The sequence below is a fragment of the Drosophila yakuba genome, chromosome 2R (assembly GCF_016746365.2).
Source record: "Drosophila yakuba strain Tai18E2 chromosome 2R, Prin_Dyak_Tai18E2_2.1, whole genome shotgun sequence".
NCBI classification, from domain to species: domain Eukaryota; kingdom Metazoa; phylum Arthropoda; class Insecta; order Diptera; family Drosophilidae; genus Drosophila; species Drosophila yakuba.
Genome location: NC_052528.2, coordinates 15,645,154 through 15,672,204, shown reverse-complemented (window position 1 = coordinate 15,672,204; position 27,051 = coordinate 15,645,154). Strand labels below are relative to the sequence as shown.

Sequence of the window (27,051 nt, the reverse complement as noted above, 5' to 3'; positions counted from 1 at the left end):
GTCTGGTTTGCGTATAAAATGTATGGGTGTAAAAATAATTTCATTAACGTGCGGCCAGCTGATCGGAGGACGAGAAATTGGCAGCTCAATCGATTCATCTGATGGCTCTGGATCAAGGTTAAGATCTTGTGGGTTTATGCAAAATTTAAACACTTTATTTGAAACGTACAATGCTATTATAGATGTGTATTACTAAAGTCAGTAGTTAGTAACTCTGTGGTCTTAGGGGCTAATACAAAAACTGGTATACGACATGGTATCGACATATCTTACAATCAGACAAGTAAGTACATTGCTGTGGTTGGTGCTTATCAAATAAATGCTAAAAATATCGGAAGTATATAGCTGCACATAATATAGTAGTAATACTTTTTGCAATAAATTACAGTAAAATACAATACAATACAATACATCGATCAAAAATGGCAGAAACAATGTCATCACTTAATAGTTGGTGTTCGTCTCGTCCTCGGAGGCTCAAATAGATACAGATGGTCCAGATGGGCCAACAATGGCGGCCACCGCGAGCTCACAAAGCACATTGAAAGTTTGGAATGCGGGCCCAGCATTCTGGACTGGCGGCAGTTGAACTGCCCGTTTTGGGAAACTTACATAACTAAATTGGCAAACAAGCGGACATCTTACGCACTAAAACTTAACAACGCTATGTGGACTACGATTCGGCAGTTTCCATGTGCCGGTGCACCGTCACTGGTGCCAGGATGTAGTGTGGCCGGGACTCATCCGCCTCGAGGGGCAACGTCGTCTGCCCGTAAACACCACCAGCTGGCGGTCCGCGACATGGCGATGGCGTGGCCTGCACCTGCTTGTAGCGCTCCGTCTTTGAGGTCGGCTGATTGCTCAAATAGGGATGTGTGTTTGGCTGGGAGGACGACTGCTGGCGATTCGTGGGACTCGATATGGATGTGGATATGGACATGGTGTCCGACTTGCTGTGCCGCTTGTCGTGCAGCAGCAAAGGTTCTGCCAGCGTGAAGCACTGCTGGTCGGAACTGTCCTCGTGCGGCGTCATTGTGCTGTAGCCGTGATCCGACTCCCCGTTGGGTGGCCTGCGATAGCTACTGCCGCTGGATACGTGATAGGGCGAAATATCCGCCGCATGCATCAGCTGCCGCTGTGCAGATGCGTGGTCGTAGCCGCCACCAAGAGGCGGCTCGTCATGTGCTTTGCAATCGTCAAAGTTGAACCTGGACAGCGGCAAGCCATAGTTTTCTTCCTGCACCGAATCCACATAGAAGTGCTCCTGCGTCTGCGCATCCAGATTGTGTCTGTAGCAGTAGATGGCAAAGCCAATCACCATTACAAGGACCACAATCGCTCCTCCCAGCGGACCAAATGCAGAGTAAGCGTGCTGCTCTCTCTGCGGGTTGTGGGCGGCCAGCAGTTCCATCTCGTCCAGCTCGCCGTAGGGCGTCAGGGAGGCCAGAACTCCGTTGAAGCAGCTCGCCTGCGACGAGCAGAAGGCGGTCGAAAAACTATTGCCGTCCACATCCAGCTGGCACCATTCGCAGCCCATCACTCCGAGGCATTCCCGTTGAGTGGAGTACGTTTCACATATGCCAGCGGAACCGGGACAATTCGGCAGTGCACTGAGCAGCTGGGTGGTCGGCGGAAGTGCAATAAAATGTTCACTTGGTGGCGGGCAGTACGGGAACTGGCGCGTGTAGTTGGCTAAGTACATGAGAGACGAAGGCGAGGTGCTGTCGCCCACCATTGGGCACTCGCATGGACACTCACAGTCCGTTTGGTCCATCCGCTTGCAGTTGAGACACTCCCTATCGATGGTGCTGCACGGACAAAAGGCGCCGCCATCGCAGCTGGAGTTTAGGACGGCTGCGAATAGATTGCTACCGCGGATCAGAGCAATCGCGTACTTGGTTCGCTCGCCGTGCACAACGTTGCCCAGGATGCTGGACAGAGAGGTGTTAAAGGCGTAGTAGCGCTGCAGAGTGCGATTTTGGTAGCTGGCGCACCCGAGTTTTCGCACCAACTGGCCGTGGTTCAACATGTCGTTGGCCAAATACGATTCCTTGTGGGTGAGGTGCTCGTGTGGACGCCGTTGATTTTTCGTAAGTGTTGCGGGCTGCATCATACTCGGGTGGGCCAACAAATAGCCTTCGTGCTCGAACAGCAGGCACTTTATGTGCGGCAGCTGGCAGATTGGAGTGCCCTCCAGGATCAGGCGATAGTAGAAGGCATATGGAACGTCCAGGGCCACCACTGCCACTGGTCTGTCCTGCTGGGCAGAGTGCAGCGCATGGGCCTTGCCTTCGAAGATGGTGTGCGCAATGGTGATTATGTATCCAGCTCCACCGGCATCCAGATACGGAGCTGTGCTAACAATCTTTCCCGGCTGCGCCATTGCCTGTCGAAACCATGGCCGCCGTGTTGGATCGTAGCTGCTGCTGAGCAAGCAACCTGGGAACAATTGCAGCACTCCACTCACACTGGCGATGTACCGTCGAATGACATGGCTACGCAGTGATCCCCTCGCATCCTGGTGCCGGCGTCTCAACTGCTGCATCGCCTGGTACAGAACACTCACCTCGTGCCGAATGCTGGGACGCAGCCCCATGTTGGCCAGCAGGCCACTGGAGTCGCGAAGATAGGCCATTATAGACTCCACATGCCGCAGCTGCGTTCGAGGCCTGTTGTTGTGAAGGAATCCGAACGGAGACTCGAATGCGGCCGCACTCAGGAACAGAGTGGGAGCATCTGGAAGATTTTAAAATACCATATAACGTTCAGACCTCTTCGTGTATTAAGTAAACTCACCCATTGTGGCTATTTGTCTGAAGTAGCGACAGGTTTTGGGCGGGGCACTGCCGCCCTGATTTAAGTCCAGGCGATGATAGAGTAGGTCCATGCTCTCACCGTAGTAACCGGGCTCGTAGTTGGACACGGTGTCCTTCAGGTTATATCGTTGCGTGGAGGAAACATTGCGCAGAGGGTCGCCCCCACTGCTTACCAGGCACAGTACGTAAAATCCCAACACGGATTGCCAGTGGTAGGTACGCTGGAGTCGCTGTCTGCCCACATAGACATCCGTAGTGACATTACCGCTCTCCTCGCGTAGAAGACGGTCGCGTATATGACTGGAAAAATCCGTGGCGTTTTCCAGATAAGCGATGTTTACGGGATAAGAGGTCTCGCGCTGAATGAGCGGTCGCGGAAAAGCCGGATGCGCTAGCGTATTTCCCGTCGAGCGATCGAGTAGAAAGGCATAGCCTAGGCCCTGTTTGGCACTGGATGTAGTACTGGGGTAGTTGAGTAGATCCTCGAGCAGATCCGACAGGTACAAGTTTACGCCTACAACACCGTAGGGAGGAACCGCATGCGTGATGGAGACAAGAACATCTGCAGAGGGCCAAATAATGATTATAAAATCAAGATTAAATGTTTTCGTACTCACCTCCGCTGTCTGCGTCCACAACTGGCGGATGAACTTCCAGCGTATCGCTCAAATATCGCTCCTGAAAGAGCGGTCCAAAGATCCGAGAACTCGTTTGGGGTAACGACGTCTCCGCGTGCATTTTGCTAAGCACATAGAAGCGTCCAACCAACTGGGACGCCTCCTGTCCACTGGGCCACCAGCTGGCCACATCGATCTCGTACTTGGTGTAGTTCTGAGTGGCCACATCGTTAAGAAATTGCTTTTCGTACATAATCCGCTTTTCATCGAGCACCACCGCGCATGTGTTAATGATCACTGGAGCCCTAAGTCGTCTTTGACCACCGGCCACTACTCGCAGTACGGCCATCGCATCAGATAAGTTGCTCAGAAGACCACGAGTAATGTAAACGAATTCCACTGGTTGCTCTGCCGTGTTTATCATTCCCGACTGTTGCAGGCGATGAAGCAGCTCAAAGGAGTACTCAAATCCTAAGGAGTGGTTTGTAAAAGCTTGCGCCCTGCTCAAGTTGTTAATGTAGCTAATTATTTCCTCCTTGTGCGCACGAGTGGCACTGTAAATTCCGTGGCCAGCCTCGGCGGGAAAGGCGTCTAGGGACATAAAATTTGCCTCACTCGAAACCGTCACCAGTGAAACTTTATCCGTATCCTCCAGCAGTGTGAGCATTTCGTGAACTGAAAATAATAACAAATGATTTGTTTGCCTTTTAATAAGAATTAATAGTTTACCAAAGCTTTTTGAGAGGTCAAATAACTCCGCGGTTAGAGCTGATCCAACGTCGATGAGAAAGAGTACAAATTTTTGCTTAATAGCCGACACGTAGAGCTGACGAAAGTGAAGGCTGGCAGAGGCTCCATCCGAATTGGATAGGAAATATATATGTTTAAAGTGGTTGCCGCTAATTGGCTTGCTATTCGAGTTTTCCGCATCGCTGCGGCTGAGCCTGCGCTTGAGTAGAACTAGTTGATTCGATATGTAGCCATTGACAGCCAAGGAACGGGCATTGTTCTCATTTAAGAAGGTAGCGCGTGCATCATCTGACTTAAGATAGTTTAGGATTTGGATCTGCTGCCTGTTGTAGTGAATTGATTGGGTCGACGAGGAGCCGTACTCAAAATCCGTTTCGTAGTCAGGCTGGCAGCTCTCTATTTGGGTGTTCAAGTAGAGCTGCATATGCTCATCGGCTGGTGAAGCCGTGTTGCTGGCATGTAGATCTTCCAGCTCCATCTCTAGATCCATTTCGCTCTCCGACTCCTCATCCTCGTCGTCGTAGCTGTATTGCCACACCTTGGTGAGGTTATAGCGCAGGAGTTCGCGCAGTTCCAACACCACGTAAGTTGCTTTCTGCAGTTTTTTGCTCAGACGACTGCTGAATAATTGCAAATCCCGCTGCAGCTGGGGATTGGGCAAACTGCTATCGTTGCTGGGAGGTTGACGCGAGTTAGGAGCTCCGTTGGCGCTGCTAAAGTGCATCGAGTCAAAGATTTCCTGCAAAGTTATTTAGTGGATTAAAACAGAGTTTATGGTTTATACAGTATATTTAGCCCACCTGGATCTTGGCCACCCTCAGCTCCGTATTGCGAATGTTCCGCAGCTTGCCCTCCATGCTGTGTCGCAGCTGCATGGCATTCTGCTGGTTGTGGTGCACAAAGAAGACGCTTCCCGGCGACTGTTGCAGGGGCATGAAGCCGGGATCCGTAGGCACTTGTTGGTTGCTAGTTGAGTTGGCCATGGCCAGAGGAACATGTTGACTGCTAGTGGGGAACGCCAGCACTGCCAGGATGAGCAGCACGGCGTTTAGGTGGCAGTGGGGCCACATGGTTTTGGTGGTTCCGACAGGCTCCGTGGCCACTGGCGCATAATATTTAGTTTACCGCATATCTGGAAAACAATCAAATGTTAGAATGGTTTAAAATGGTTTTTCTCCTGCGGAATTCTGTATTACCAGGTTCTTCACGAGCTGCACGCTGATTTGTTTATGGAATTTCTTCACATAAATCTCTCAGATTTCTGGCTGTTAAGCATAGTAAGCACTTGCACATTGCTCACTGGCTCTGATACTGCAACTAATTAACATATGTACACATTTATTCTTGGAATTAAGCTATTAAACTAATAGATTTTGTTAATGTTTTGTAGATTTTCTCAAAATTCCACATGCACAGTGTGACCGTCTGTTGCAATTATCCAGTCGTAGGTGAAAGACCAAACTGCACATTACAGTGTGGCTGCATATTACAAATACATATGAAATGGTAACCCTAGAAATAACGTATTTTCAAAAAAATTAAAATATATTGGGCATTTTAAAAACTGCATTTATTAAATAATTTTGAAAGGCATAGGCACATTAGTATATAATAGTTACATTGAAATCTTCTTAGTTATATTTTTGGCAAATTCTTTGGTAAATCATCGCTTCTTGTTAAACTTTCCCTTTCACTTTTTAGGTACTTCTATTACAAGTTGCCGACCATTAACTAACGTCTGTGGTCGAAACCAAACTTGAGCCTTTGCCAATTATTCGCTCATCCGCTGTCAAGGCTGTGTGCATTTGATTCTTTTTTGGTTTTGTCGGTTGGATACGTGACAATGTTGTCTGAAGATGGAACAGATGCAGTCCAATTGGTGTCAGACGAACAAGGTGCGTGTCCGGCATGATAAATATTGCAATGGTTCCAATTGTTCAATATAAAAATGCGCAAGTCCCAAATATTGCACCGCAGTTTCGAACGTAACGTTCATCAATATGGTGACAAAGGTATGATATGGAGTTGTTTAATAAACATTCATACGTTAATATTATGGCACTTCTAAAGTTTATACTATTATTGCCAATTATGGCCATTGTACGAGCTGAAGTAGTTTCCACTGGTGGACGCAGAGCACCGTATGCTCCAGCTGGGTGGCATCCGCAGATTCCGTTCAACTTACCCAACGAGTCCGTGTTTCCCATCCAGTCAAGTCAAGGAGTAGAAATCACAAAGGCCCGAGTGGACCAGTTCGATCCAGTGGAAAGGCCACAGCCAAATTATATTCCTCTGAATAAACTGGATATACCCAAGGAAGAGATACTTCCCACCACCCGACCGTCCAACCAGTACGGTCCGCCAGATCCAAAATTTAAAATCATTTATCCCGACGATGAGGAGCCAGTTACTTCAGCAGATAGCGAAGACAATAAGCAGCCCAAAATCAGACAGGGACGATACTTCGTTATTTCGCAGGACAATAAACTACAAAGAGTTACTTTCAGCTCGCAGCAAAACGAGAATGCAGATGATTTTACGGCTCAATTGACTTACTCCACTGTGGGACAGCTCAAGGATCCTGTATATCGATACAACAGCCAGGGTCAACTGGAGAGGGTCCTGAAGTAGGTAGTTTGGATAAAACTATTCGGAAATTAAAAATGAAGTTTCGCAATGTATTCCATGCTGAGAATAATTCTTGTTAATTGCTTGCATAATACATTTTGTCATTAAAATAAAAATACAGTTTCGTTTTTCTTTTTGACTTTGTTTTATACAAAAATGCTTCTTTATTCATTTAATAATTATTAAATATACACAAAAATCTCATAAGTTCGTTTCACTTTCAAATTTCCATTTTCGTTTAAAAACTAAGTACAATCCTTATGCATGTATGTATGAATGCGTAATGGTCTGGTGTGTGTGTGAGTGGTGTGTTTGTGTGTGTGTGCGTAGACTTACACAAAATGAAGGCGCTTAAACAAAACAAAAACGGCAAGGAGTTCCAGGCGTAGAGACAGGGAAACGGGGGAACGAACGGCAGTGAAACGGAAACGGAAAGGAACGCGCCTGTCTATGGCAAAATGGCGGCCGTCCCACTAATGGGATACACAAAGATAGGTACATGGATAGGTATAGACTGACTGCGATCGCTGGCCCTCTGGCTGGATGGGCGTTTAATACTCGGCCAGCGAACCCATGAAGTAGACGAGTATAGTTGCGGGGTCGACCTTAATCGGGCATCCACACTGCCCCACATCTTAATAGCCGTTGAACTTGCCCTGCTGTGCGTTGCTATCGTAACCGCCACCGTTGCGACCGTTGCCGTTTCCGTTTCCGTTGCCATTGCCGACCTGCTCGTACCGGATGGTTGGGCGGTATCCATTCTGGTCGGCCTCGTACTCCACAATCTGTTTGCGACCATCGGGCAGCAGGACGTAGTAGCGGCCAACGGCGAGATCGCCATCGCGGGACTCCATGTGTCCGAAGTCATTGCCCGACTCGTAGTCCTGCACGTCGTATTTGAACTCGTACTTGGCCGGTCCGTACTGCTCCTCATCCCGCTGTCCGTAGCCGTTGCCGTTACCGTTACCGCCGCCATAGCCGCCGTTTCCGTTGCCGCCCTTGAAGATTGCACCAGTCAGCGCAGGAGCACCATATTGACCCTGGGGAGGGGCGATGGGGGCGCCGTAGCTGTTGCTGGGCGCTCCACCATTGCCGCCGGTCCGCTGGGGAGGCAAGTAGTTGTTCGACGGCGACTGGAAGCCCTGCGTGGGCGGCAGGTAGTTGTTGGACGGCGCCTGGGGCGATTGGTTGGGGGGCAGGTACTGGTTCTGGGGCACTGGTGGTTCCGCTTGGGTCCAGGCAGCCAGGCACACGAGCAGCGCAATCGACGTAAAGGCCTGGGAAAAGGAAATGGATACAGTTTTAAGCAAAGCACTCCTTGAGTGAACACTACGATCCGGACAGCTGTCATTCGAAATTAAACACGTGTTATTGTTAAGCTGGTGTGTCTTTCACTAATTCAATTGGAGCTATGACCGATTCGGATGAGACTTCCTGGATTCATTGGTTTTGCAAGCAGCGTGGCAACGAGTTTTTTTGCGAGGTGGATGAGGACTACATCCATGACAAGTTCAACCTCAACTTTCTCGATTCGAACGTGACCAACTACAGATGTGCCTTGGAGGTGATCCTTGATCTCAACTCGGGCTCAGCCTCGGACGCCCCTGCTGAACCAGAACTGGAGGCCAGTGCAGAGAAACTATATGGTTTGATCCATGCTCGCTTCATCTTAACCAACCGGGGCATCGAACTGATGCTGGAGAAGTACAACAAGGGAGAGTTTGGGACGTGTCCACGCGCCTTCTGCCAGGGTCAGCCGGTGCTGCCCATTGGGTTGAGCGATAATCCCGGCGAGGATATGGTCCGCATCTACTGCCCGAAGTGCAATGATGTTTACATTCCCAAGGCGGCGAGACACTCCAATTTAGATGGAGCCTTCTTTGGCAGCGGATTCCCGCATATGCTCTTCATGGTGAATCCGGATGCAAGGCCAAGGCGGACCAAGCAGAAGTTTGTGCCCAGGTGAGTTCGGCCTGCATCCCTACGTTTTTAACTTAAAATTGTTAATAATATGATTATGAATTTGCCTATTTGCAGGCTTTATGGTTTCAAGATCCACCAGATGGCCTACCGAACTCTGGCTGAGATCCAAAAAGATATGACGCCAATAGGAGAAATCGATACCCCATCGCACAACTGAACCCAAATGTAAAATTTCTCATGTGAAACTCATGTGGTGTACTCCTCGAATAAATAGCCACTATTTGCCTGGCTGGCTTCCAGCTCATTAAACTCTACTCTAAACAATAACAATAACTGCTCAGGCTGTGACCCGCTTGACAATCTTTTGTTTGGTTTTGATGGCCTGCGAGCAGGCCCAGAATCGGCTTTGTCTTTCCCATCTCTACAGCATTTAGCTGGGGCATATGCAAATCAGTGGTAATTGGGTCCCAGATGAGGCTCCCATCGGATGGGATCGGATCGGATTGGATTGGATTTGGCTGGGCAGCAAGTGAAGGGCTGATCTCGTGCTTGCGCAATGCGTCTGAATGTTAAGTATACGCGGTGTGGCGCAGACAACCTGTGGGAGAACCTCTTCGGCTTAGGCTTACACAACTTATTTCCGAATCTTGTGCAAAAGATCTTCTGGCCGAGTGCTTAGGCGCAGGGCCGTCAATGACTTTCATGCTTCATTGGCGTTAAAATGCTATGCTTTTTGGCTGCGCTTTTGTCTGTTTTTTTGTATTTTTTGTTTTTTATCGCCGCCTGGTCATCTCCAGACTGCCTTACTTGGGCATGTCCAGTAGTTCTTCTTCCGCCACTTAAAGTTTCTCTAATTTATTCATTGCAAAATGATCCCAGCAGCGGCAGCTGTTGTTGCTTCTGTTTGTTTTTCCCACACCCTAGAAATGTACTGGGATCGCTGGCTGCAATTGTTTCCCAGGCGGATGCTATCGGTGTTCTGATTCCGCAACCCACAACAACAAAAAACGGATGAAAACAGTAGCTACCCTCAACAAATTGATGGCAATCTTAATCTTAAACGCGATGATGGCAGCGTATGAAATTTATTATGCGGATCTTCGCTTGATTAATCACCCTCCTGAACTTGACTTTTAATATGGCTCAAATATTAATATTTCATGTCTTTTCCTTCCGATTAGCTTCATTAGTTTGATGAGTTGTTTTATTGATTGATCGATCTATTGCCAAAAACTATTTTAAATGAGGGCTATTGATTGGTTACAGAAATATGAATACAAAACTTGAACATGTTTTAGCACCTTTGCAATGTAGAAAATTTATTTATAGCCCAACGGTATATGTAAGTTAGAGCAATCTTGAATATCCTTCGATAATTTAATGAATAGGTTAAACTGTGTCTAATAATGGACCTATATTGAAACTAAACTCCTGAAAGAAACTCCTTGAAATACAGCACACTTGTTTGTTATTTATGTTTTATATCCTTTAGTTCTATCTTTTCCCGATTGCCACATGAGGCATTGTATTTAAACCCATATAGTTATGGCTGCCCATATCCTTTTGTGAGGACATTTTGTTCACACAGCACACCACTTGACACTTGACTGGAGAGTTCTATTCGGCTATGTACCTTCATTTTGTGTTGTCTTTTGTTTGGGATTTTGGCACACACGAAAACGGTTTTTCTTAACTTTGCTCTGTTGGCTGTGTTCTTCTTGCGAAGATGGTTGACTTGATTGTGATACTGAAACAATTTCGTAGGCCAGTATTTATATTTGAAATGAGCAGCATGCGACGCTGCAGCGTCGACGTCGGCTTCAAAAAATTGCGCGCCAAAATGTGTTTCTTTTTGTTCAGCTTAGTTCGTTATTTCAATTTTCGGTTAGTCGAAAAACAGAAAAAAAAACAAAAAAAAATGAGTGCCACAGCCGAACGAGCACTTGAAAAACATTACAAAATAATGCAAAGCACACGGAGCGGAGGAAGAGCAAAATGCTCTCGGTGCTGCCGAGTAGAAGAGGGAAATCGCTTGAGGTGGATTTGTTATAGTAAACTAGTTACTTTGAAAATTAAAGCGCCAAACATTTTGACGAGCTGGCTTCGTATCTGTATCTGCCGTCGTGTTGAGCGGCAAATGAGCGAAGATGAGTGCCAAACATCCAAACAAATGAGACGAGGGAGTACCGAGCACCGCGCTCCTGCGGCTGCAGGCCATAAACATTTGTTGCCGCTCGTGTAATAGCAGAAACACTTATTTGTAATGGAATTAGTCATGCAGCAGGCAGCAGGCAGCGGGCAGCGACGTCGACGGGAGCGTCCAATAGCCAAGTGAGCGGAGGCAGCTGCTCCACGCATCTTCATCGCGGATCGCAGGCTTCAGTCGCGCGGCAGCTTCAGCGGCGGCCGCCTCGAAAGGCGAAGCAGAAACAAAAGACTCAGGCAACGAACTTGCTGCAGGCATTGCTGCTGCAAATTGTTTTCCCTTAGTGCGTGGGAGTTTTCGCTGGGTTTAGTTCGGTTTTGTTTGGTTTTGTTTTTCGGCACAACTAATGAGCTGGATTATGCCTCAGACTTCACAAATGTGTCCGTTTGGATTGGCGTTGACATGGATTCAAGTCGGATAAGCTGCAATTGAGATGTGAGCATGGCGAGGGAAAAAGCGTTTTCAGATACGTTATCTTCCTGCTGGGAAAGATACGCTCTAGTGTCGAAAATTTTGATTGTAGTTAAGCTGAACATTAGTAAAAAAATTATAGTTGCTATGCGCAAAAAAATTACTTAACAATCTCTAAAATCGGAACATTCTTTTAAGTGGTAAATTTACTTGAATTTAAATTAGATCTCTTTACTTTTCTTTATTTTAATGTAGATTTTTTAAAAAATAATTTTTAGAGTAAAGTAAGTTATTAAATATATTTTTTAAGAAATAACATAGTTTTTTCATATTATTCCATTTTCTGCAAACGTATTTAAATGTGTTTGTTCAATACTTTTGGATATTTATTTATCCCATTAAAAAGTCGATTGCATAACACAAAGGAAACTTGAACTCTTTAAAAAGGCTTGAAAACACTACTTGACAACAGGGAAAAGTAACTCAATATTTTTATTGCCATATTCCATGTTCAACTAAACAGTGGGCGTAGCATCCATCACGATCTGCAAATATTTCTGTGGTCAATTTTGGCTCATTGGTCGAATGCGTAGCAAATTTGAATTTTTTCGCATTTTGTTATAACGGACCCCGCTCATTATGCGATTTGGCACGAGCTGACTTTCACATTCGATAATGCCAAGTTTATGAGTTGTAAATTCAAAGGCCATGCGATGCCACGCCCCAAATGAGCTGGAAATTAATGAGGGATTGAAGGGATGGGTGGATGAAGGGGTGGGTGGCATCGAATTGCTTCCTCGCTGCGTATTCCGCAAAGTGATTTTCTGCAAGTAATACTCGACCTTGCCACAGACCACAAAATAATAAATTAGAGAATTTACTGCACAGTTTTTGTAATTACCAAGATCATTTGGAGGTATGTTTGCAAATATGCGAGTGCGAAAAATTCAAATAAACAAACAGAAATTATAGCAGAGCGGTAGGACTTGACTTCATAATGGCTAATATGAATCTTGAATTGTAAACAAAACAATTAAATAAAACTTCGTTTTGCCGCATTCCTTGTCTCGGAAACACAAAAAAAAACTGAAATTCATATTCAATAGCACTCCATGAACGACTTGAAATCTGTTTATGGTTTTCAGTTTTCAGCGTCTTCTGCTTGTTGTTTTACGTTTGTAATCATTTTTCCAGCACATTAAAAAATCATTTAATTTCCTGCATCGGCTAATTTACATTGAACGTGCCAGACAGAGAGGCCATCTAGACGAAGTTGGACTTGGAGTTGAACACACACGGAGATGGAAAGGGAGAGGGTAGCTAATGGCACCCAGCCAGGTGATGATGCGCCAAGTCGAAGACACTGACGATTTGTAATTGCTGATGGCTGCTCTAGAGCTTCGAGAGGGGCGGACCTTGAAATACATATGTATCCGTATCTGTATCTGTATCTGTATCTGTATCTGCAGATCGGAATCTATGTTTGCTTTGTAACCTAGAATGCGGACGAGTGGAGCGACGCCAACGTGTAATTTAAATTAAACTACGATAATTTCTGATGCAATGCCCCCAACGACGGACAGAATCAATTAATGCTTCTTTTGATGTAAATTGCGCCTCACTTTGAATATGCCGTGCCACTCTAGATGATGATATTTCGAGAGCGATTTTGGATCTTTGTGATCACTGGCTCTGTGGCTCCGAGTTCTTCGCACACATCGACTGCATTTTTGGCCCGACGCGAAGGTCGCTGCCTTTTGCCAGAATCCGGAGTAAAAGTCGATTGACTCACACACAAAATTGCCAAACTTTGACATTTCAAACTGTTTGAACATTAAAGTGAACTGAAACGGATGTGAGTAAGCTGGGTGTGGATGACTTATGATGGGGATGACTATAAGGAAATTACGCGTTTCAACAACTGATTCTTGGAAGAACTTAACCCTAAAACTTCAATATAATATATTACGGTTCTTTAGAAAACGCTTTGAGTTAACAAATAGCTTAAAATGGCCATAAAATATATCTATAATACTGTCGTTTAAACACCTCTGCTGGTTTAACGTCTTAATTGACGACTTCCAAAACCAAACTGGCAGTCATTGATAACATTCCGTCCAGAGACGAAGGCACGCGAAGGTCGCACCTGGAAATCTTAGGCGCTCATCCTCCGTGGCTCCACTCACCTGTGGCATTTGAGCGATGGACTCGATCTCCATCTCGATCGCTCTGCACCTCAATGGCTGTCATAAAAGACGCATTCACAGTGCACTCCGTACTCCATAAAGTAATTACACTCTGCAGTTGGCCAAATTGCCAAATTAGTTGCTGCTAGTGCAGCTCCATTCAGTCATTCGGAGCTCAACTCGCAGCTCTGAGCTTTTAGATCCCAGTACTCGGCATAATTAAAACGTACGCGAAGCAATTAAACTTGAAACAGAACGGTGGGGCAGAAGAAGCTGCCTGGCTGGCTTTTCGAGCTGTGGCACGGGCATTCATATGTGGCTAAATCCGGGGAGTGATGATGGATGTCGGCCTCTACACTCAGAAAAACATCGCTGTCCTCAAAAAGTATGTTTCATTCATTACCCAACTGAAAAGTGTAAATCATCATCATGCATGAACTTAAATCTGAATACTTTTAAATATCATGAGCCCATGAATTTTTTAAGTCTCTTTATTAAATTTCAAATTAACGTCATGGATTTCTACTAGTTTTTCCATATTATTCATATATTTTCATGTGTACGCACACGTAACCAAAGCAAATAAAAGCTTGTGACTAAACATTGCATTTTGTGGGCGATGGGAGCTCGGGTCCTGTGATTTATCTACGGCCCCAGCGGTCATAAAGATGGTTCCCACTGCCAGTCAAGGCAGCAATAATGACGATGGTGTTGCAGCTACCGAAAAATTTGCCTTTTGTTCGGCATTTGTTGTTCAGTTGTTGTTACACAATTGCGGAATTGGTTCGAGCCACATTAGATGGTCGAAATCAATTGAAGAACACTCGATGAATGCGTGCCACGTTTGAGGTTTGCCCCACAGGTCATCGGATGAATGGTCCATTGTCTCTGGCCATGGAATGCCGCAGATTGCACAGCGATAATGTGGCGGAGTTCGCGGCTAATCCGCTGGCCAAGTGTGGAGCTACGTGTGGATCAACTCGACGCCACTCGTAAGAACTTGAGCTCCGACTACATCCTCTTGCGTGGGGGTCAACCTGTTTCTGTTCGTGTTTCGGGGTTGGTGGGGGGTTGGGGGCCATTTAATTTGATTGGCACTTTCTGCGGGCCTACCCACATCCACATCAGCACCTCGATGATGAGCATGTATAGTGCTCTCGGATTCCAAAAAACTGAATCAGCACACCTTTTAATAGACAATAGGCAAACATGCTTACTATTCTCGCACGTTGCCATATCGATAAGCACTTTGATCCAACTTCCGCCTTCCCAGCGAACTCTGTCAGATCCGCAAAGAAAAGGTTGGGCCAACGATATCTTCACCAGCTCCACCATCTACATCTGAATATCTATATCTATCCATGACACTGAACCGCGGCGGCCTCATCCTTAGCTCGCAGCACTGACATTGAAACTCTGACACGCTGGAACGAGCCGGTAAATTTGATTTCGCTTGTAATCCATCTCAATTGAACCCTAAGCCTGGGTAGCACAGTGGTATCAGACACCGAAAGTAATAGGAGTAGGTATCAAATTGTGGTCTATGTGCAGTATAAGCCACTGTGGCTTTTGGCTATTAAACAATTAAAAACCAACAGCGAAAACAATAACATGCCCCTCCGCTACAAGACACCGAAAACTTTAATAAAGAGCATCTCGAGTTGTGGAATCTTCAAAGCTACAAGCTGGCCAAGAAGACAAAATCTCCTACCATCGTAATGGCATGGTAGTAGCAATGGTAACACTTTCAAATTCAGCCAGTGCGATGCTGCTGATTGTGCAAGATGTTGGTGGTTCAGTGGGTCGGTAGTGTCCAGGTCGGGTCAGATCGCCAAGTAGCAGCGGGCCCACCTGAACTCGGACTTTTACCGGCGCAGAACACGTCTCGTTATGGGAATTATCTCTGCTGGGTGCTGGGAAAAATTGTGGGAGCCACCAACTCGGCTCGTAATTCCTGTCATTTGCATTGGAACTGGAACTGCACTGCTGGCCATACTCTCACATAGAGACTCTCAATTGGCATGTGAATGACGAGGCTGTCATTATCACGAATGCAATGCGCCGAAAGCGGAGATCCGTCTTTGAGTCGGGGGAGTCGATCGATCATTATCAGCATTATCCAAACGCTTCGCGGCTGTCGATCTTCATCTGCTCGTGGCAAATGTCAAGGCACATCCTTTCTTCTTTTGCATGTCGCCTCGCAGAATGCTGAACAATCTAACCCCCAAACAATTATTAATAAGTTGCCCCACAATAAGTGCTTTGCCGCTCAAAAACCGAGCGGTTGTTATTTGTAATATAAACAGCGCTTCACACAGGTGGTTTTTATATAGCAAATAGTTATATAGTAAGCCATATATATACATATATTCCTATATCATGATATATCTGATACCATAAGCACTGAAACTCGCTTGGCACTTGCTTTTTGTAGAGCGAAAAGCAATTTCGGTTCAATTTGGGTTCAAATTGAGCGCCTTTGGAGATCACCCTCATCATTGAAGCAATTGTCTTGCCGAAAATTAATTGCTTGGCCCCAAAAGTCGAAAGGTATCCGACGGACTCTCTAGGCCGCGATTAGTTGTGGTCCTAATTTTCGGACATTATGGCGTTGGCAAGTTGCGAAAAGTGGCAGAAAATCTGCGATAAGAGCCGGCAACCTTGAGGGATTCAGGCTGAAATGAAAACGAAGCACTGGCAGCCAAAAGATACTAGATACGCGGCACTTGAGCAACCAAAACTGGGTTTTCAATTCCACTTATAACCGACAAGCGATGGTCATAATTAATATAAAATGGGCATAGGTTCCTTTGGCATTTCCTATTGGGAGTTATAGAGCTTATCTGTGCAATTGATTCGCCATCGAATTCAATAAACTGCGGCACAAAATGATGCCACATTTTGGGGCATAAATCAAACGCATTGTTGCAGCAGCCGCAAATTCGCTTCCTTGATTCCATGCCATACCTACACAACTACTAGATATCTGGGCTTTTGAGAGTGGGTGACGAGGATGAACCGCAAACGGGATGTTTTGCAACGCATCTGCTGCAGCTCGGCTCACGAATTTCGGAATTTATGATTTTCTACTGATGTAATAATAATCATGCACAGCCCCAGACGACAGGTGAAAAATTGTTACAATTTGATGGCTGCTCTGCCAGTCGCAACAACGTGATGCGGCACCGCAGCAAACTGCTGCACTTGCAGATGCCTGTGGATGGCCCACCACCATCTACATGGGGGTCGCTTTTTTATGGGCCTCAAAATCGCTTCTTTATTGCTGAGACCGCCGCTGTCGCTGCTACAGATTTCAAATGGGAAAAGATTTTTAGAATGGGAAGTTCGCTGGGCTAATTAGATATGCACGTATTGGCTGGCGCATTATTTATTGCACATTGCAGTTTTTTGCGCTAGAAATCTGTGTGGCTGGTTACTTGGAAAACTAAAAATAGTGGATTAAGTCAGGAGAGAAAATGTTTTGAAAATGTAACAATATTATATAGAGTGTTTTTCTAGTTGTGGCATTTTATTTATTTGTATGCAAGTGTATAAATTATAAATAAAATATTTTTATAGAGCTTGTGTTTTATATTTTATTTATGTCCAATGAGAACGTTTAGGATACAAATTGCCTTCTAAGTAATGAAACTGATTTCAAGCTGTCAACATTAATGCCAATGATGGCAATTGTTATAAAATTTCCAAGTTATATTGTCGACTTGAATTGTAATACCTATAAATTAAATCACTTAGATAAGTGTTATGTGTGTTTCCCCCATTATCGGCACCTCTGGCCATTGCTAGCAGTGAACTTCTGAGGCAAATTCAAGATACTTACAAAATGTGAAGGTCAGACTGCAATATGCTCCCCTTTTTTCTCTATTCTTTAGCAGGCACTCGACGAAGAGCGCTAAGAGACATTCAATCATTCTGACGACCTTGTCGCCTTGACGTTGAAACCCTAAACTTGTTGGCTTCTGTGTGAAAATGGCAGTTAAACAAATAGCGATCAGTGTTTGGCGTTGAGTCAGTCAATCAGTCAGTGTGCTCGCAAATGAGATAGATTACAATGGGTTCTGGGCTGAAATTGTTCTATGGGTCTTAGGCCATCAACCGACTGAGACGAAAAGACAAACAGACAATGAGTACGAGTGTATCGTAAGAATGCCAAATGTAAACCGAATTGCTGACGGCTGTTGTCTGGGTCGCCGCTTCTGCTCAAGTGGCATGCCACCAGAAATACTGAAGATTAAAGACAAAAACCCAAAAATCAACGACTGACTTGAAAGCACCCATCTATCCATGTATCTATATATCTATGTATCTATCTATTAAACTTAGCGCCAATGCAATTTCGGGCTTCATCTTCGACTTGTAATCAAAAGTCGGGGACTCTCCACGTTACATTGCTGCAACACGCAAAACAAAAACAACAAAAAATGGTAAAAAATCGAGGTAAAAATCACAAAAATGAGACGCCAAAGCAGATTAATTATGAAGTCGAGTCTCAGCCAGAGTTTTGAGTCTGAGCTAGGCCGACAGCCAGAAGGAAGCTTAGGAAGCAGCAATCTTGGCTCAGTTTTGAGGCAGGTGAATGTGCTGAATGCCACCAGGCGCATGGGCACATGGCAGCGTCTATTTTTGTTGAGTGTTTGACATATGATTTTTGCTAAATGAAAAATCTTTCGAGTCTCTTCGACTTGCAGTTGGCAGAATTTTCGTAATGGTTTTTCGGGGCTATTGCGAAAAAATCTTTTATTTGCCGGTTAGTCGATTCTTTCACAACCCATTCGACTTGTCTGAGCTCTCCTCCAATCCACATATATCTAATCCCCCTCAGATATTTCTGCTTGCGAGCAATAAAAGGCTTACAAGAAATCAATGAGCATAAATAAGATTAGAGCGGAATCGACAGCCTCCTAATACTGGGCACTAAATAGCAGTTTAATTGGCACCCACGGCGGCAACAATGGCTCGGATTAGGCGGCCCAATTGCCTGGTGCTTGGTAGCTGGTGCTGCACCAGGAGTCATCCGGCGGAGCAGGCTGGCCCATCATTGGCACATCGCATAATTGTGGCCATGATGCGGCAAAATCAAACCACCTGAACAAGAGGAACGAATTTGGAAATCGGCAAAGCATCTGATTTTAGCAAATTCGTATGCCCTTCAAGAGATTTTCCAAAAATTCTATTCATGGCTAATATATTATAGCGAAAAAGTATTTGTAATTATGGTCAGAAAGGTGTAGCCTCACCTTTACACTTGCTTTATGATTCCGCAAGCCAACCTAATCGAAATGTTTTTCTTTGCCAAAACAAAAACAAGTTAACAATTACAGCAGTGGATTCAATTAGGTGAGCATAAACTGGTGTTGCATAAGTGGCAGCTTACTTAATTAAAGTATTCAAATAAGTTCGAACGGCTGCTGGTGGTGGGAGCCACTGAAAAGGGTCTTTACTCACTTTCTAACTCGCATTTTGCTCTCAATACTCGAGTACGGGCATTTTCGGAGCTGCGTAATCGCGGCACCAAAACCGAAACCAGACCCCATCCCACCCCAAAAACCAAAAAAAGACGAAGCTGAAGCTGAAAACCAATCCAATTCAATTCCAATCCCAAATCCACTCGCGCTCATGTGTCTTCTTTGTTGTTGGCTGTTGGAAATTTGCTGCGGCTGTGTGTTGCCACAAGAGTTCGACATGTGAAGTATCATAAACATTCACTTTTATCTACGAAATGCAGCGACGAATGGAGCATCGTCACCCAATTTCCTGCTGCTACTTGATACAGTTTTTTTCAACGTGGACAAGGTCGTTGGAGAGCCGCCTGTCATTCAGTCCTAACACACATTTTTTTCCATTCGGCCCATTTGTTTGTTGCGGTTTATGCAATAGGCAAACATCACAACAATGGCTAAGGGTAATTGATGCCACGCCGCTAAGTCAGTCAGTGAGTTAGTGGCTCTAGTGGCTCCTTAATTCCTGTCAATATGTCATCGCTCCACAAACTCTCATTTTCTGCCAAGGAAACGGATGCCTGCCCAGCACAAAGTCCCATATACAATATACCACAAGCGGTGTAAGTACTTACGATTAATTGCACTTGAGCCCAGCAACTCAATGGGCTCGATGGCAAATTTCTTTGCTGCTGAGAGTCTTTGGCCTTTATGGCCAATACAATACCACAATAATGGAGCGTTAAATGGGTTAGCAACGCCACCATCATTATCAGGCATAAGCCACATCAAAGTGGCGCCAAAGGGCATTGAAAATAATGCGAATATCCGTATCTTCCGTATGTACTTATTGTTTCTTTCTCACAATCCGCCTTTTTGGCAGGGCCAAATTATTCAAGTGCTTCCAAAAATAATCCCATAAACGGCGGGGGATGGGGGAATAGGTGTCAATATGCAAATTGGCAAGGGTCGAATTGATCGATCGCCTCTCAAAGTAATTATGCATAATAATCTAGCGAAATAAGCGAATCAAAGCGGCGAAAATAATATGGAAGCCGGCCACGGGGCGTATACGTGATGGGAAAATAAAGCAGTGGTAATTGCTTCATAAATTAAGAAGACTGGTATCTATAGATTCCATTTATAGATTTTGGATCCAATTACACTGTAAATAGAGTCCATTATATTTTATGATAAAAATTAAGGCAATTTTGACATAAAACTGAACGTAACCCTATGATTTATTTCTGATGATATTCTTATTTAAATGTGCTTTAAGATGCACAAAACACATTCTAAAAATATGTGATTAATGCCGCATTTTGTGGTTATCTGCGATAAACAAAACTCACGAAACACCTGATATTGCCCTTCGGTCAAGGATCTATTGGCCATAATCACATAAAGAGACCATTAAACACCGTGTATCTTGCAAGCAACTAAAGATCTTAAAGTTAACAGTTAAGCAGTGCTTTGGCCGGATCTTTATTATTCACTTTTCACTTTGGCCACTTTGCGCCAAGTTGAGTGCGGTCATATAATTACCGCAGTCATATCCATCATCCTAGTAACTCGCATTCGTATGCACAGCTGGAGTTCTCGGCCGCAGTCACATTCCCCAGCGGATCTCCAGATGTATGCCATGGATCTCGAGCCATTAATTGTGCAGAGAGTTTCCTAATATCGCACTGGTCATCTGCTTGACCAACCCTAATACCTAACTCGCTCTCCCACTTAATGTGCTTTTTATTTAAATGTGCTGCTGAACAAAAGAAGCAACAGCAGCAGCAGCAGCCGCAGCAATTTGATTGCACTCAACTGGCGGCGAATTCTTAGCAACAATTTGCTGCTCCAATTAAATTCCCAACTGCGAACTCGGAGGCTTCTTCTGGCTGCGGCCAAGTGTCAGTACATTAATCATGAGGTGATTTATGGCGCCCACGTCATCGACGCATGTGCTCACGTTTTTCCCGCCGCCAGCAGCAACAGCAGCGCGTGTGGGCAGCCCACCACCACCCACCCACTCCCGCTCCCACGGCCACCACCTCCTCCTCCTCCTCCACCTGCAATCCACATGCATTGTTATGCTCCGTTAGCCGTTTTAGAAGCGTGTGGCAACTAAACGATGTGGCAAGAGTCGACCAAATTGCTGGTGTGGGCGTAGGAGCTGCAACATCGGTAACAGTGTTGTGCTAGTGCAGCAGCATCGGTAGCATCCCCTTCCGAAAACTTCCTCGACCAGGTGTCAAAAGGCAGCCACAACTCAGCTGAGGAATACAGAATCCACAATCCCCAATCCAAATGCCCATTGGTGCCAGGCGAGCCGATGAGTTTATTAAGCTCGCACTTGGAACAAAAATGATTGCTTATCTATAAATTTATATTTGAATCAACACAGCAGCAGTATAATTGTCTATACTTTGGGAAAGAATAAAAGGTAATATTTTCTATGTATTATTAAACTGTTATAATTAAACAAATAGGCATTTTCTTTCGGTGCAGCAGCTGCCGGCGGATCGTTTGAGCTTGTCAGGTGAGGCACGTTGAGTGTTTTAATTACAGCCGGTGCAACGCGAACTGCGAGATCGGTTGCATCCGCATAAACCGGCAACTGTGGCCAGGTTTATTTGATTTACGCGTGGTCATTAGCCATTGCCAAGTGGCTAAGAAGTCTTAGCGGACGCGCAGTCCGCCTGTCGAGAAATGTCAAAAGGTTAATTGGATTGTGGCAGCCGTAGCCGGAGATGCCACCGAAATTGAATTGAAAACTGAATCTGAATCCGGCTTCAGCCCAGTCAAGAATCTTGTTGAAAGGGGAATGCCAGAATGGCTGGCCATTGACCAACCCGAAATGGTCAATGGGAGCTCGAGTAAAAGGAATAAACTCCAAAAAAAAACTGTCTGATTAAAATGGTCTTTCTATGGCATAATCATAAATTGTTTTTAATACAAAATGCAATTATAATTTTAAGTAGGAAGCATCTACTATTCAAAAATAGATCACTGTCTAAAAGTAATTCTGAGAATTGGGATACTTTCATATTTCTCCGATTGCTTATCCTTACTGCCTAACTGCGAAAATCCAATCAAGCGGCTAATGCTGGCAAGGCATGCAACCTATGAAAAGAGCCGCAGAAGATGAGTTCATTTGGTGCTCCAATCCGCAGCGCAGACAGCCTGGGAATCTGGGCCGTCTTCGTCCACTGGGGCTTTGATTGATGACAGCGCCCACCGCATCGGCAGCTTCACACATTGAGTTATCGCCGGGTCTATCTCTTCATATAGCGATAGAGTCTTTTTTTTGGATATGCATTAAATATGAGATTGTTTTTTTTGGTTTTTTTCAGCCATCATGTCGTTCGCTTTTAAGCGTTCAGTTCGCTTAAGTGACAGCCCAGCGGAGTTGTAGTTGCTTCGCAGTTGTTTTTCGAGATGATGATACACCTACCTACCATACCTGCCCACCTACCTGAGTTCCTCGTCTTCGTGCCGCTCTCCAGTTCCTGTGCCCGTAACTGAAGTCGATTAAAATTCCAAAATGTTGAATGTTAATCGCTCATTGTTTGAGGAGGCGCACAAAATTAAATTGTTTGCTTTTTCGAAAATTTGACATACAACAGATATGACATGGTTGTTGCTGCTGCTATTGCTGTTGTTGTTGTCACCTTTCAAGCTGCCGCCGCCAACAGCTGAGTGCATTTTGAAAAAAAATTTTTCTTGCAGCTCTTTTAATTGCATTCCCTAGCCCCACGATGGCAATCAAGCGAAGACAAGTTAATTAAAACCTAGCACAGCAATTCGACTAGATTAGCATCAGTAGTTCAGTTCCCCGGACCCGGCAACAGAACACCAGCTGCAATTCTATATAAAAGTGTTTTTATACAAAAGAAATCGATTTACAAAAAAGCTGACGGTATCTAGAAAAGTACGTTGCACCAATGGGAGGAATGTGAGATAGACTTAGGAGGTGGAGTTCATTTAGAGTTCGCCATTTCCGTACTGCTGGATCTTCAGCAGGTCGCAGGAGAACTGGAAGAGCTGCTCGCACTTGGCGGGCTTCCTGGCATCCGGATGGAATGGCCCCTTTCCGCCGTTGGAGAGGTAAGTGCCACCCTGACCCTCGATGGAGGGATCGATGGCCGCAAAAACCACAGTGCGGGATCCCCGTTCCGGGGTCTTGAAAAACAGCTTCTTGAAGATGGGCACCGATGTGGTGGCCGAGTGCTCGAACAGGTCCGTGTCCACAATGCCCGGATGCACCACGTTGACCTGCACGTGCGACTTTTCCGCATCCAGCACTGTCTGCAAATGGCGGGTGAACAAGATCTGTGCAAGCTTAGACTGACTGTAGGCGGTTCCAGGGTAGTAGTTTTTCCTAGAAAAAGTTAAACCTTGTAAATAAGGAACTGCAGCATACATTACTCATACGTACGTTCCGTTGATGTCCTTGTAGTTGATGCGCCCAATGAGATTCACGCAAGAGCTGACGTTCACGATCCTGGCGTTCTTTCCCTCCTTGCCAGCCGCCCTCAATTGAGGCAGAAGCAGGTGGGTGAGCAGAAAGTGGCCCAGGAAGTTGATGGCAAAGTGCGACTCATAGCCATCGGCGGTAAGTTTGAAGGGAGCAAACATGATGCCAGCATTGTTCAGCAGCAGGTCCACTTTTGAATACCGCTCCTTGATGAGCTGGGCAAAGGCCTTTACCGAATTCAGATCGCCAACGTCCAGTTGCTCGCAGATGAGCTTTCCCTTGGTAGTTTTTAAGTCCACTATGGATGCAACCGCGGTTTCGGCACTTTTGGGATCGCGAACGCCTGTAATAAATCAATTACATATATTAAAATGAGTAAAAATTCAATTTCTGCATCAGCCTGTTAAAGTTACTAATCCTTACTATATTTATAAATATCCTTTTAAATGTTTATGTAAATCAATAGTGAATGCTATTTTCAAATCTACACTATTTTACACGAGAAATACAAATACTAACGACACCTGTCGCCTGCATACAGTACTATAAGTTTTGATTTTTACGTATGAAAATTATATGTTAAATGTAGAAAATAACAGTTGACTGTTAAGTGATAAAGCTGATTTTTGCATCTAATAACATTAACAATTAAATTGAAATATATAACAAAAATTACAGTGTTTGCATTATTTTTTTGAATCGTAAAATATGTAGATAGTATTAAAATATTAAAGCAAGAAATCTGAAAAGTATTTTTTAACGTAAGACGTGAACAAAGACGTGACCCTTTTCAATGAAATGTAAAATTCTTTTCCCTGACCAGTCAATGAACTCTTATCGCTCGTCTTCCCCGAAAATCGAGGCTTCTACGAGACTTGGTTAGATAATGAAATCAGGAGAATGGGTCATGATTTCTGAATTTTCATCGCACTGACAAGGGTGGGAATGGATCTGTGATTCGGTGTTCGATTTTAGTTTGCCGAGCACGTGCACTGCAGCACGACTAAATGTTTGTGGAATTCATAAGCAGATCGGCGAACTTCGGATAGGGCTGAAACAAGTTGTTTGGCGTATTGGTCAACTCACCCATGACGACAGTCATGTCGCAGGCCAGCAGCTTCTCCACGATCCGCAGTCCGATGCCGCGATTGCCTCCGGTGATGACAGCAATGCGATCCGCTTGTTTATAAAGTGCTTAATGGATAATGTCGACAATTAGCGATTGTGGGATAAGCATCGGCTAGCGAAATTACTTACCCACTCGATCCCGTGCCTTATACTGGGCATCGTGGACGAGACCGACAATTCCGATGTACTGATACCGAAACTCAGTCTTCCACTCGAACCACGACTTTGGGAACTCCTTAGTGGTTTTCGAGAAGAGGAACGCGCACAGCAGCAGGCCGACGAAGAAAATCCACAGCAAAGCTCCCAACATTTTACGTTTTTATCGATCCGTCGCCGTCGCTCTGGAACTCTGCAAAGAGAATACGCGTATTGATAAGAAATCGAGTCTTTTGCGGTGCAAAGTGCGGCGGCTGATAAGGAAAACCGATCCTGATTCGTCACAGCCATTAGCCGGCAACATTATCAATATTGGCGGGTAAATTCGCCTCGAGTGCACTTTGCGAAACTCTTCAACTGAGTCAGCAAGATTTCACGTTCCAAGTGCCAGCGGGTACATCGGTTGGCCATATTCGTTGGTGATTCTAGGTGTGCTGGGTACATATACATACATATTCAAGCTTCCACAGTTATCATGCCTTTATATTATCATGTTGACCCAAAAGTAGAGGGAAATACTCAACGCAGTTATAGGATCAACTAACCAATAAAACATTCAATTAAGTTGTAGTGCTCGAACTTGATCTTTGCTATCAATTAAAAAGGCTTTTACACGAACACTCATCCTAATAAGAAAATATTTTGACACCGGATCATCCTAATAACAAAACAATTTGAGTAATGAAACAACAACTATGTATAAAATCTGAGAATTTAGCACTGGAATATCCATTTCAGGCGAAGAAAACATATAATTAATAAACCTATTAATGTTTTTTATCAGCTAGTGTGTTCCGAAATCGACTTGACCCCATTGGTCGTCGAAAAGCCTGAGTTGTTGCCTTTTCCCCAGTGTTTTTTTCTTGTTTGCCCAGCAATTTCGAGCGCTCGCTAGCCAAGCTTATAAAGCTAATGCGACTGTTTGACCACCGATATTTGCAGTGCATATTTGCCACCTGCACTTTGAGCGTTGCACTCGAATATTAATTTCTAAACGGGCGGGGGAACAATTAAATTAATTAGACGGAAGATAGTTCGGCGCGCTTTAGTAGTAGTTTAGTAGGAGACAGCGAGAGAAGTGGCTGAGGTGTGCTCGTAAAATGCAAATTAAAAACCCAAACAGCGGCGGAATGAAAGTTGAGGAACCGAGCTTAGAGCCAAAGCCAATGAACGGGGCCAAAATAGTGAATTTGGGGCCAGCGCTGAAAATGACTGAGGCGCTAAACAGCCACAACTGGGGTCGGTTTCAACGGTCTCTTCTGGAGGGGGGAGCGCGGGAATAACTGAGCGGACGACCTAGCATAGTACATTGAGAAAAACAATTTGCTATTGGTATTTGTATTTTAACAAATTAATTTAAATATTGGATTGCAACTTAAAGAACTTTGAGGAGAATACGTTTGCACATTTTTTAAAAAAGTTAATTCGGAAAAATCGAAATTTTTATAATCTTTAAAATATTAGTAATTCAAATGTTCTGTTAGCACTGTTAGCATTAAAATTTCATAGAAGATCAGTATTAAGCCCTGTATGGATTTCTCATCTCACACCGAAAGTGATTCGATTTTTTCTGTGTGTACGCATGACACCACGAACGTGCTGCCAAGAGTTTCGACTTCCGTCAACAAAACGCAAAAGCTGTCGTAGTCGCGGTCGTTTTTAATTTGACTGCATATGGTTAACTTTCTTTTTCTATTGTTGTTGCCCTTGCAGGGGCTTTTTTTCAATTTTACCTTCAAGTTGGCTGTCGCAGGCGAAAATGCACCTGTAACTCGATTTCTATGCTAATATTGACACCCTTTTTCAATTAAAGGCTGTGGCTGTGGCGGAGCTTCCTCGTCGTTGGGTTTTCAATCACGTTTTCGAATAAGATCAATCGTTGGAGTTCGAAAACCGGTTTTTCCAGCGGGCCCTTATATTTGCCACAACCGCTCGGCGAGAAATTCAAAAGCGAACTGAACGTTAGGTTTTAATTGCGCGCCTTTCCGCCAAGAACTTGATCAACTATTGTTGTTGTTTTGTTTCGGCTTGTTGCCGTTGGTCAACAGGTGAATTTCACCCACTTGCCGGCTGATGGCGCAGAAAAACAGCTGATTTTGTACAATCAGTTGGTTATGCAACGACTGGGCGGGCTGTCCGGCGTGTAATTACCTGTGTGTGCACTCACAAAATTGCTGATTTGAAACAATTTAATTGAAATAACTGCAGGCGAGCGAAAAACCAAGTTGGATATACATCGATGGCACCAGGGCTGCACTTTCTCTGTTTTGCAATATCGATTGATTCTATAAGTATCGATA

The 27,051-nt window shown here is 44.8% G+C and overlaps 5 protein-coding genes and 1 long non-coding RNA gene across 7 annotated transcripts; 3 read left to right on the top strand and 3 right to left on the bottom strand.

Moving 5' to 3' along the window:
• Nucleotides 1–133: 133 nt before the first annotated feature.
• LOC6530824 (VWFA and cache domain-containing protein CG16868) lies at nt 134–5,624 on the bottom strand. The gene is made up of 6 exons (XM_002091671.3): nt 5,380–5,624; nt 4,984–5,315; nt 4,163–4,922; nt 3,434–4,108; nt 2,797–3,378; nt 134–2,736 (listed from the first exon to the last, which is right to left on the bottom strand). Exons 2-6 carry the CDS (start codon nt 5,251–5,253, stop codon nt 674–676), a joined length of 4,350 nt encoding a protein of 1,449 aa, XP_002091707.1. The 5' UTR covers nt 5,254–5,315; nt 5,380–5,624; the 3' UTR covers nt 134–673.
• Nucleotides 5,625–6,039: 415 nt separating this feature from the next.
• Nucleotides 6,040–6,814, top strand: LOC6530823. The gene is made up of 2 exons (XM_039372341.1): nt 6,040–6,078; nt 6,254–6,814. Exons 1-2 carry the CDS (start codon nt 6,040–6,042, stop codon nt 6,812–6,814), a joined length of 600 nt encoding a protein of 199 aa, XP_039228275.1.
• A 141-nt stretch (nt 6,815–6,955) lies between these two features.
• On the bottom strand, nt 6,956–10,473 carry LOC6530821 (pro-resilin). The gene is made up of 2 exons (XM_002091668.4): nt 10,368–10,473; nt 6,956–8,088 (listed from the first exon to the last, which is right to left on the bottom strand). The coding sequence occupies exons 1-2, from the start codon at nt 10,371–10,373 to the stop codon at nt 7,447–7,449; spliced, it is 648 nt and encodes a 215-aa protein (XP_002091704.1). The 5' UTR covers nt 10,374–10,473; the 3' UTR covers nt 6,956–7,446.
• Nucleotides 8,125–9,043, top strand: LOC6530822 (casein kinase II subunit beta'). Its single transcript, XM_002091669.4, has 2 exons — nt 8,125–8,773; nt 8,849–9,043. The coding sequence occupies exons 1-2, from the start codon at nt 8,223–8,225 to the stop codon at nt 8,949–8,951; spliced, it is 654 nt and encodes a 217-aa protein (XP_002091705.1). The 5' UTR covers nt 8,125–8,222; the 3' UTR covers nt 8,952–9,043.
• Nucleotides 10,474–10,560: 87 nt separating the features above from the next.
• Nucleotides 10,561–13,205, top strand: LOC120321105. Its single transcript, XR_005560665.2, has 2 exons — nt 10,561–11,375; nt 12,546–13,205. It is a non-coding gene; the product is annotated as an uncharacterized LOC120321105 (long non-coding RNA).
• A 9,650-nt stretch (nt 13,206–22,855) lies between these two features.
• On the bottom strand, nt 22,856–27,026 carry LOC6530820 (dehydrogenase/reductase SDR family member on chromosome X). Of its 2 annotated transcripts, none has more exons than XM_002091667.3 (5): nt 26,903–27,026; nt 24,725–24,944; nt 24,554–24,661; nt 23,429–23,810; nt 22,856–23,371 (listed from the first exon to the last, which is right to left on the bottom strand). In XM_002091667.3, the coding sequence occupies exons 2-5, from the start codon at nt 24,903–24,905 to the stop codon at nt 22,975–22,977; spliced, it is 1,068 nt and encodes a 355-aa protein (XP_002091703.1). In that variant the 5' UTR covers nt 24,906–24,944; nt 26,903–27,026; the 3' UTR covers nt 22,856–22,974. The 2 variants fall into 2 exon arrangements, with proteins under 2 accessions (XP_002091703.1, XP_015052750.1); XM_015197264.3 differs by lacking the exon at nt 26,903–27,026 and adding an exon at nt 26,485–26,712.
• Between the last annotated feature and the right edge of the window lie 25 nt (nt 27,027–27,051).

Bases quoted from the DNA above. Each gene is read 5' to 3' on its own strand.
- LOC6530820 (XM_002091667.3), bottom strand. From the start codon at position 24,905: ATGTTGGGAGCTTTGCTGTGGATTTTCTTCGTCGGCCTGCTGCTGTGC. The intron at 23,811-24,553 runs GTGAGTTGACCA...GATTTATTACAG, and splicing joins CGACATGACTGTCGTCATGG to GCGTTCGCGATCCCAAAAGT. The intron at 23,372-23,428 runs GTACGTATGAGT...AACTTTTTCTAG, and splicing joins TACAAGGACATCAACGGAAC to GAAAAACTACTACCCTGGAA.
- LOC6530824 (XM_002091671.3), bottom strand. From the start codon at position 5,253: ATGTGGCCCCACTGCCACCTAAACGCCGTGCTGCTCATCCTGGCAGTG. The intron at 4,923-4,983 runs GTGGGCTAAATA...ATAACTTTGCAG, and splicing joins TGAGGGTGGCCAAGATCCAG to GAAATCTTTGACTCGATGCA. The intron at 4,109-4,162 runs GTAAACTATTAA...TATTATTTTCAG, and splicing joins TGACCTCTCAAAAAGCTTTG to TTCACGAAATGCTCACACTG.
- LOC6530823 (XM_039372341.1), top strand. From the start codon at position 6,040: ATGGAACAGATGCAGTCCAATTGGTGTCAGACGAACAAG. The intron at 6,079-6,253 runs GTGCGTGTCCGG...GCACTTCTAAAG, and splicing joins ATTGGTGTCAGACGAACAAG to TTTATACTATTATTGCCAAT.
- LOC6530822 (XM_002091669.4), top strand. From the start codon at position 8,223: ATGACCGATTCGGATGAGACTTCCTGGATTCATTGGTTTTGCAAGCAG. The intron at 8,774-8,848 runs GTGAGTTCGGCC...GCCTATTTGCAG, and splicing joins AAGCAGAAGTTTGTGCCCAG to GCTTTATGGTTTCAAGATCC.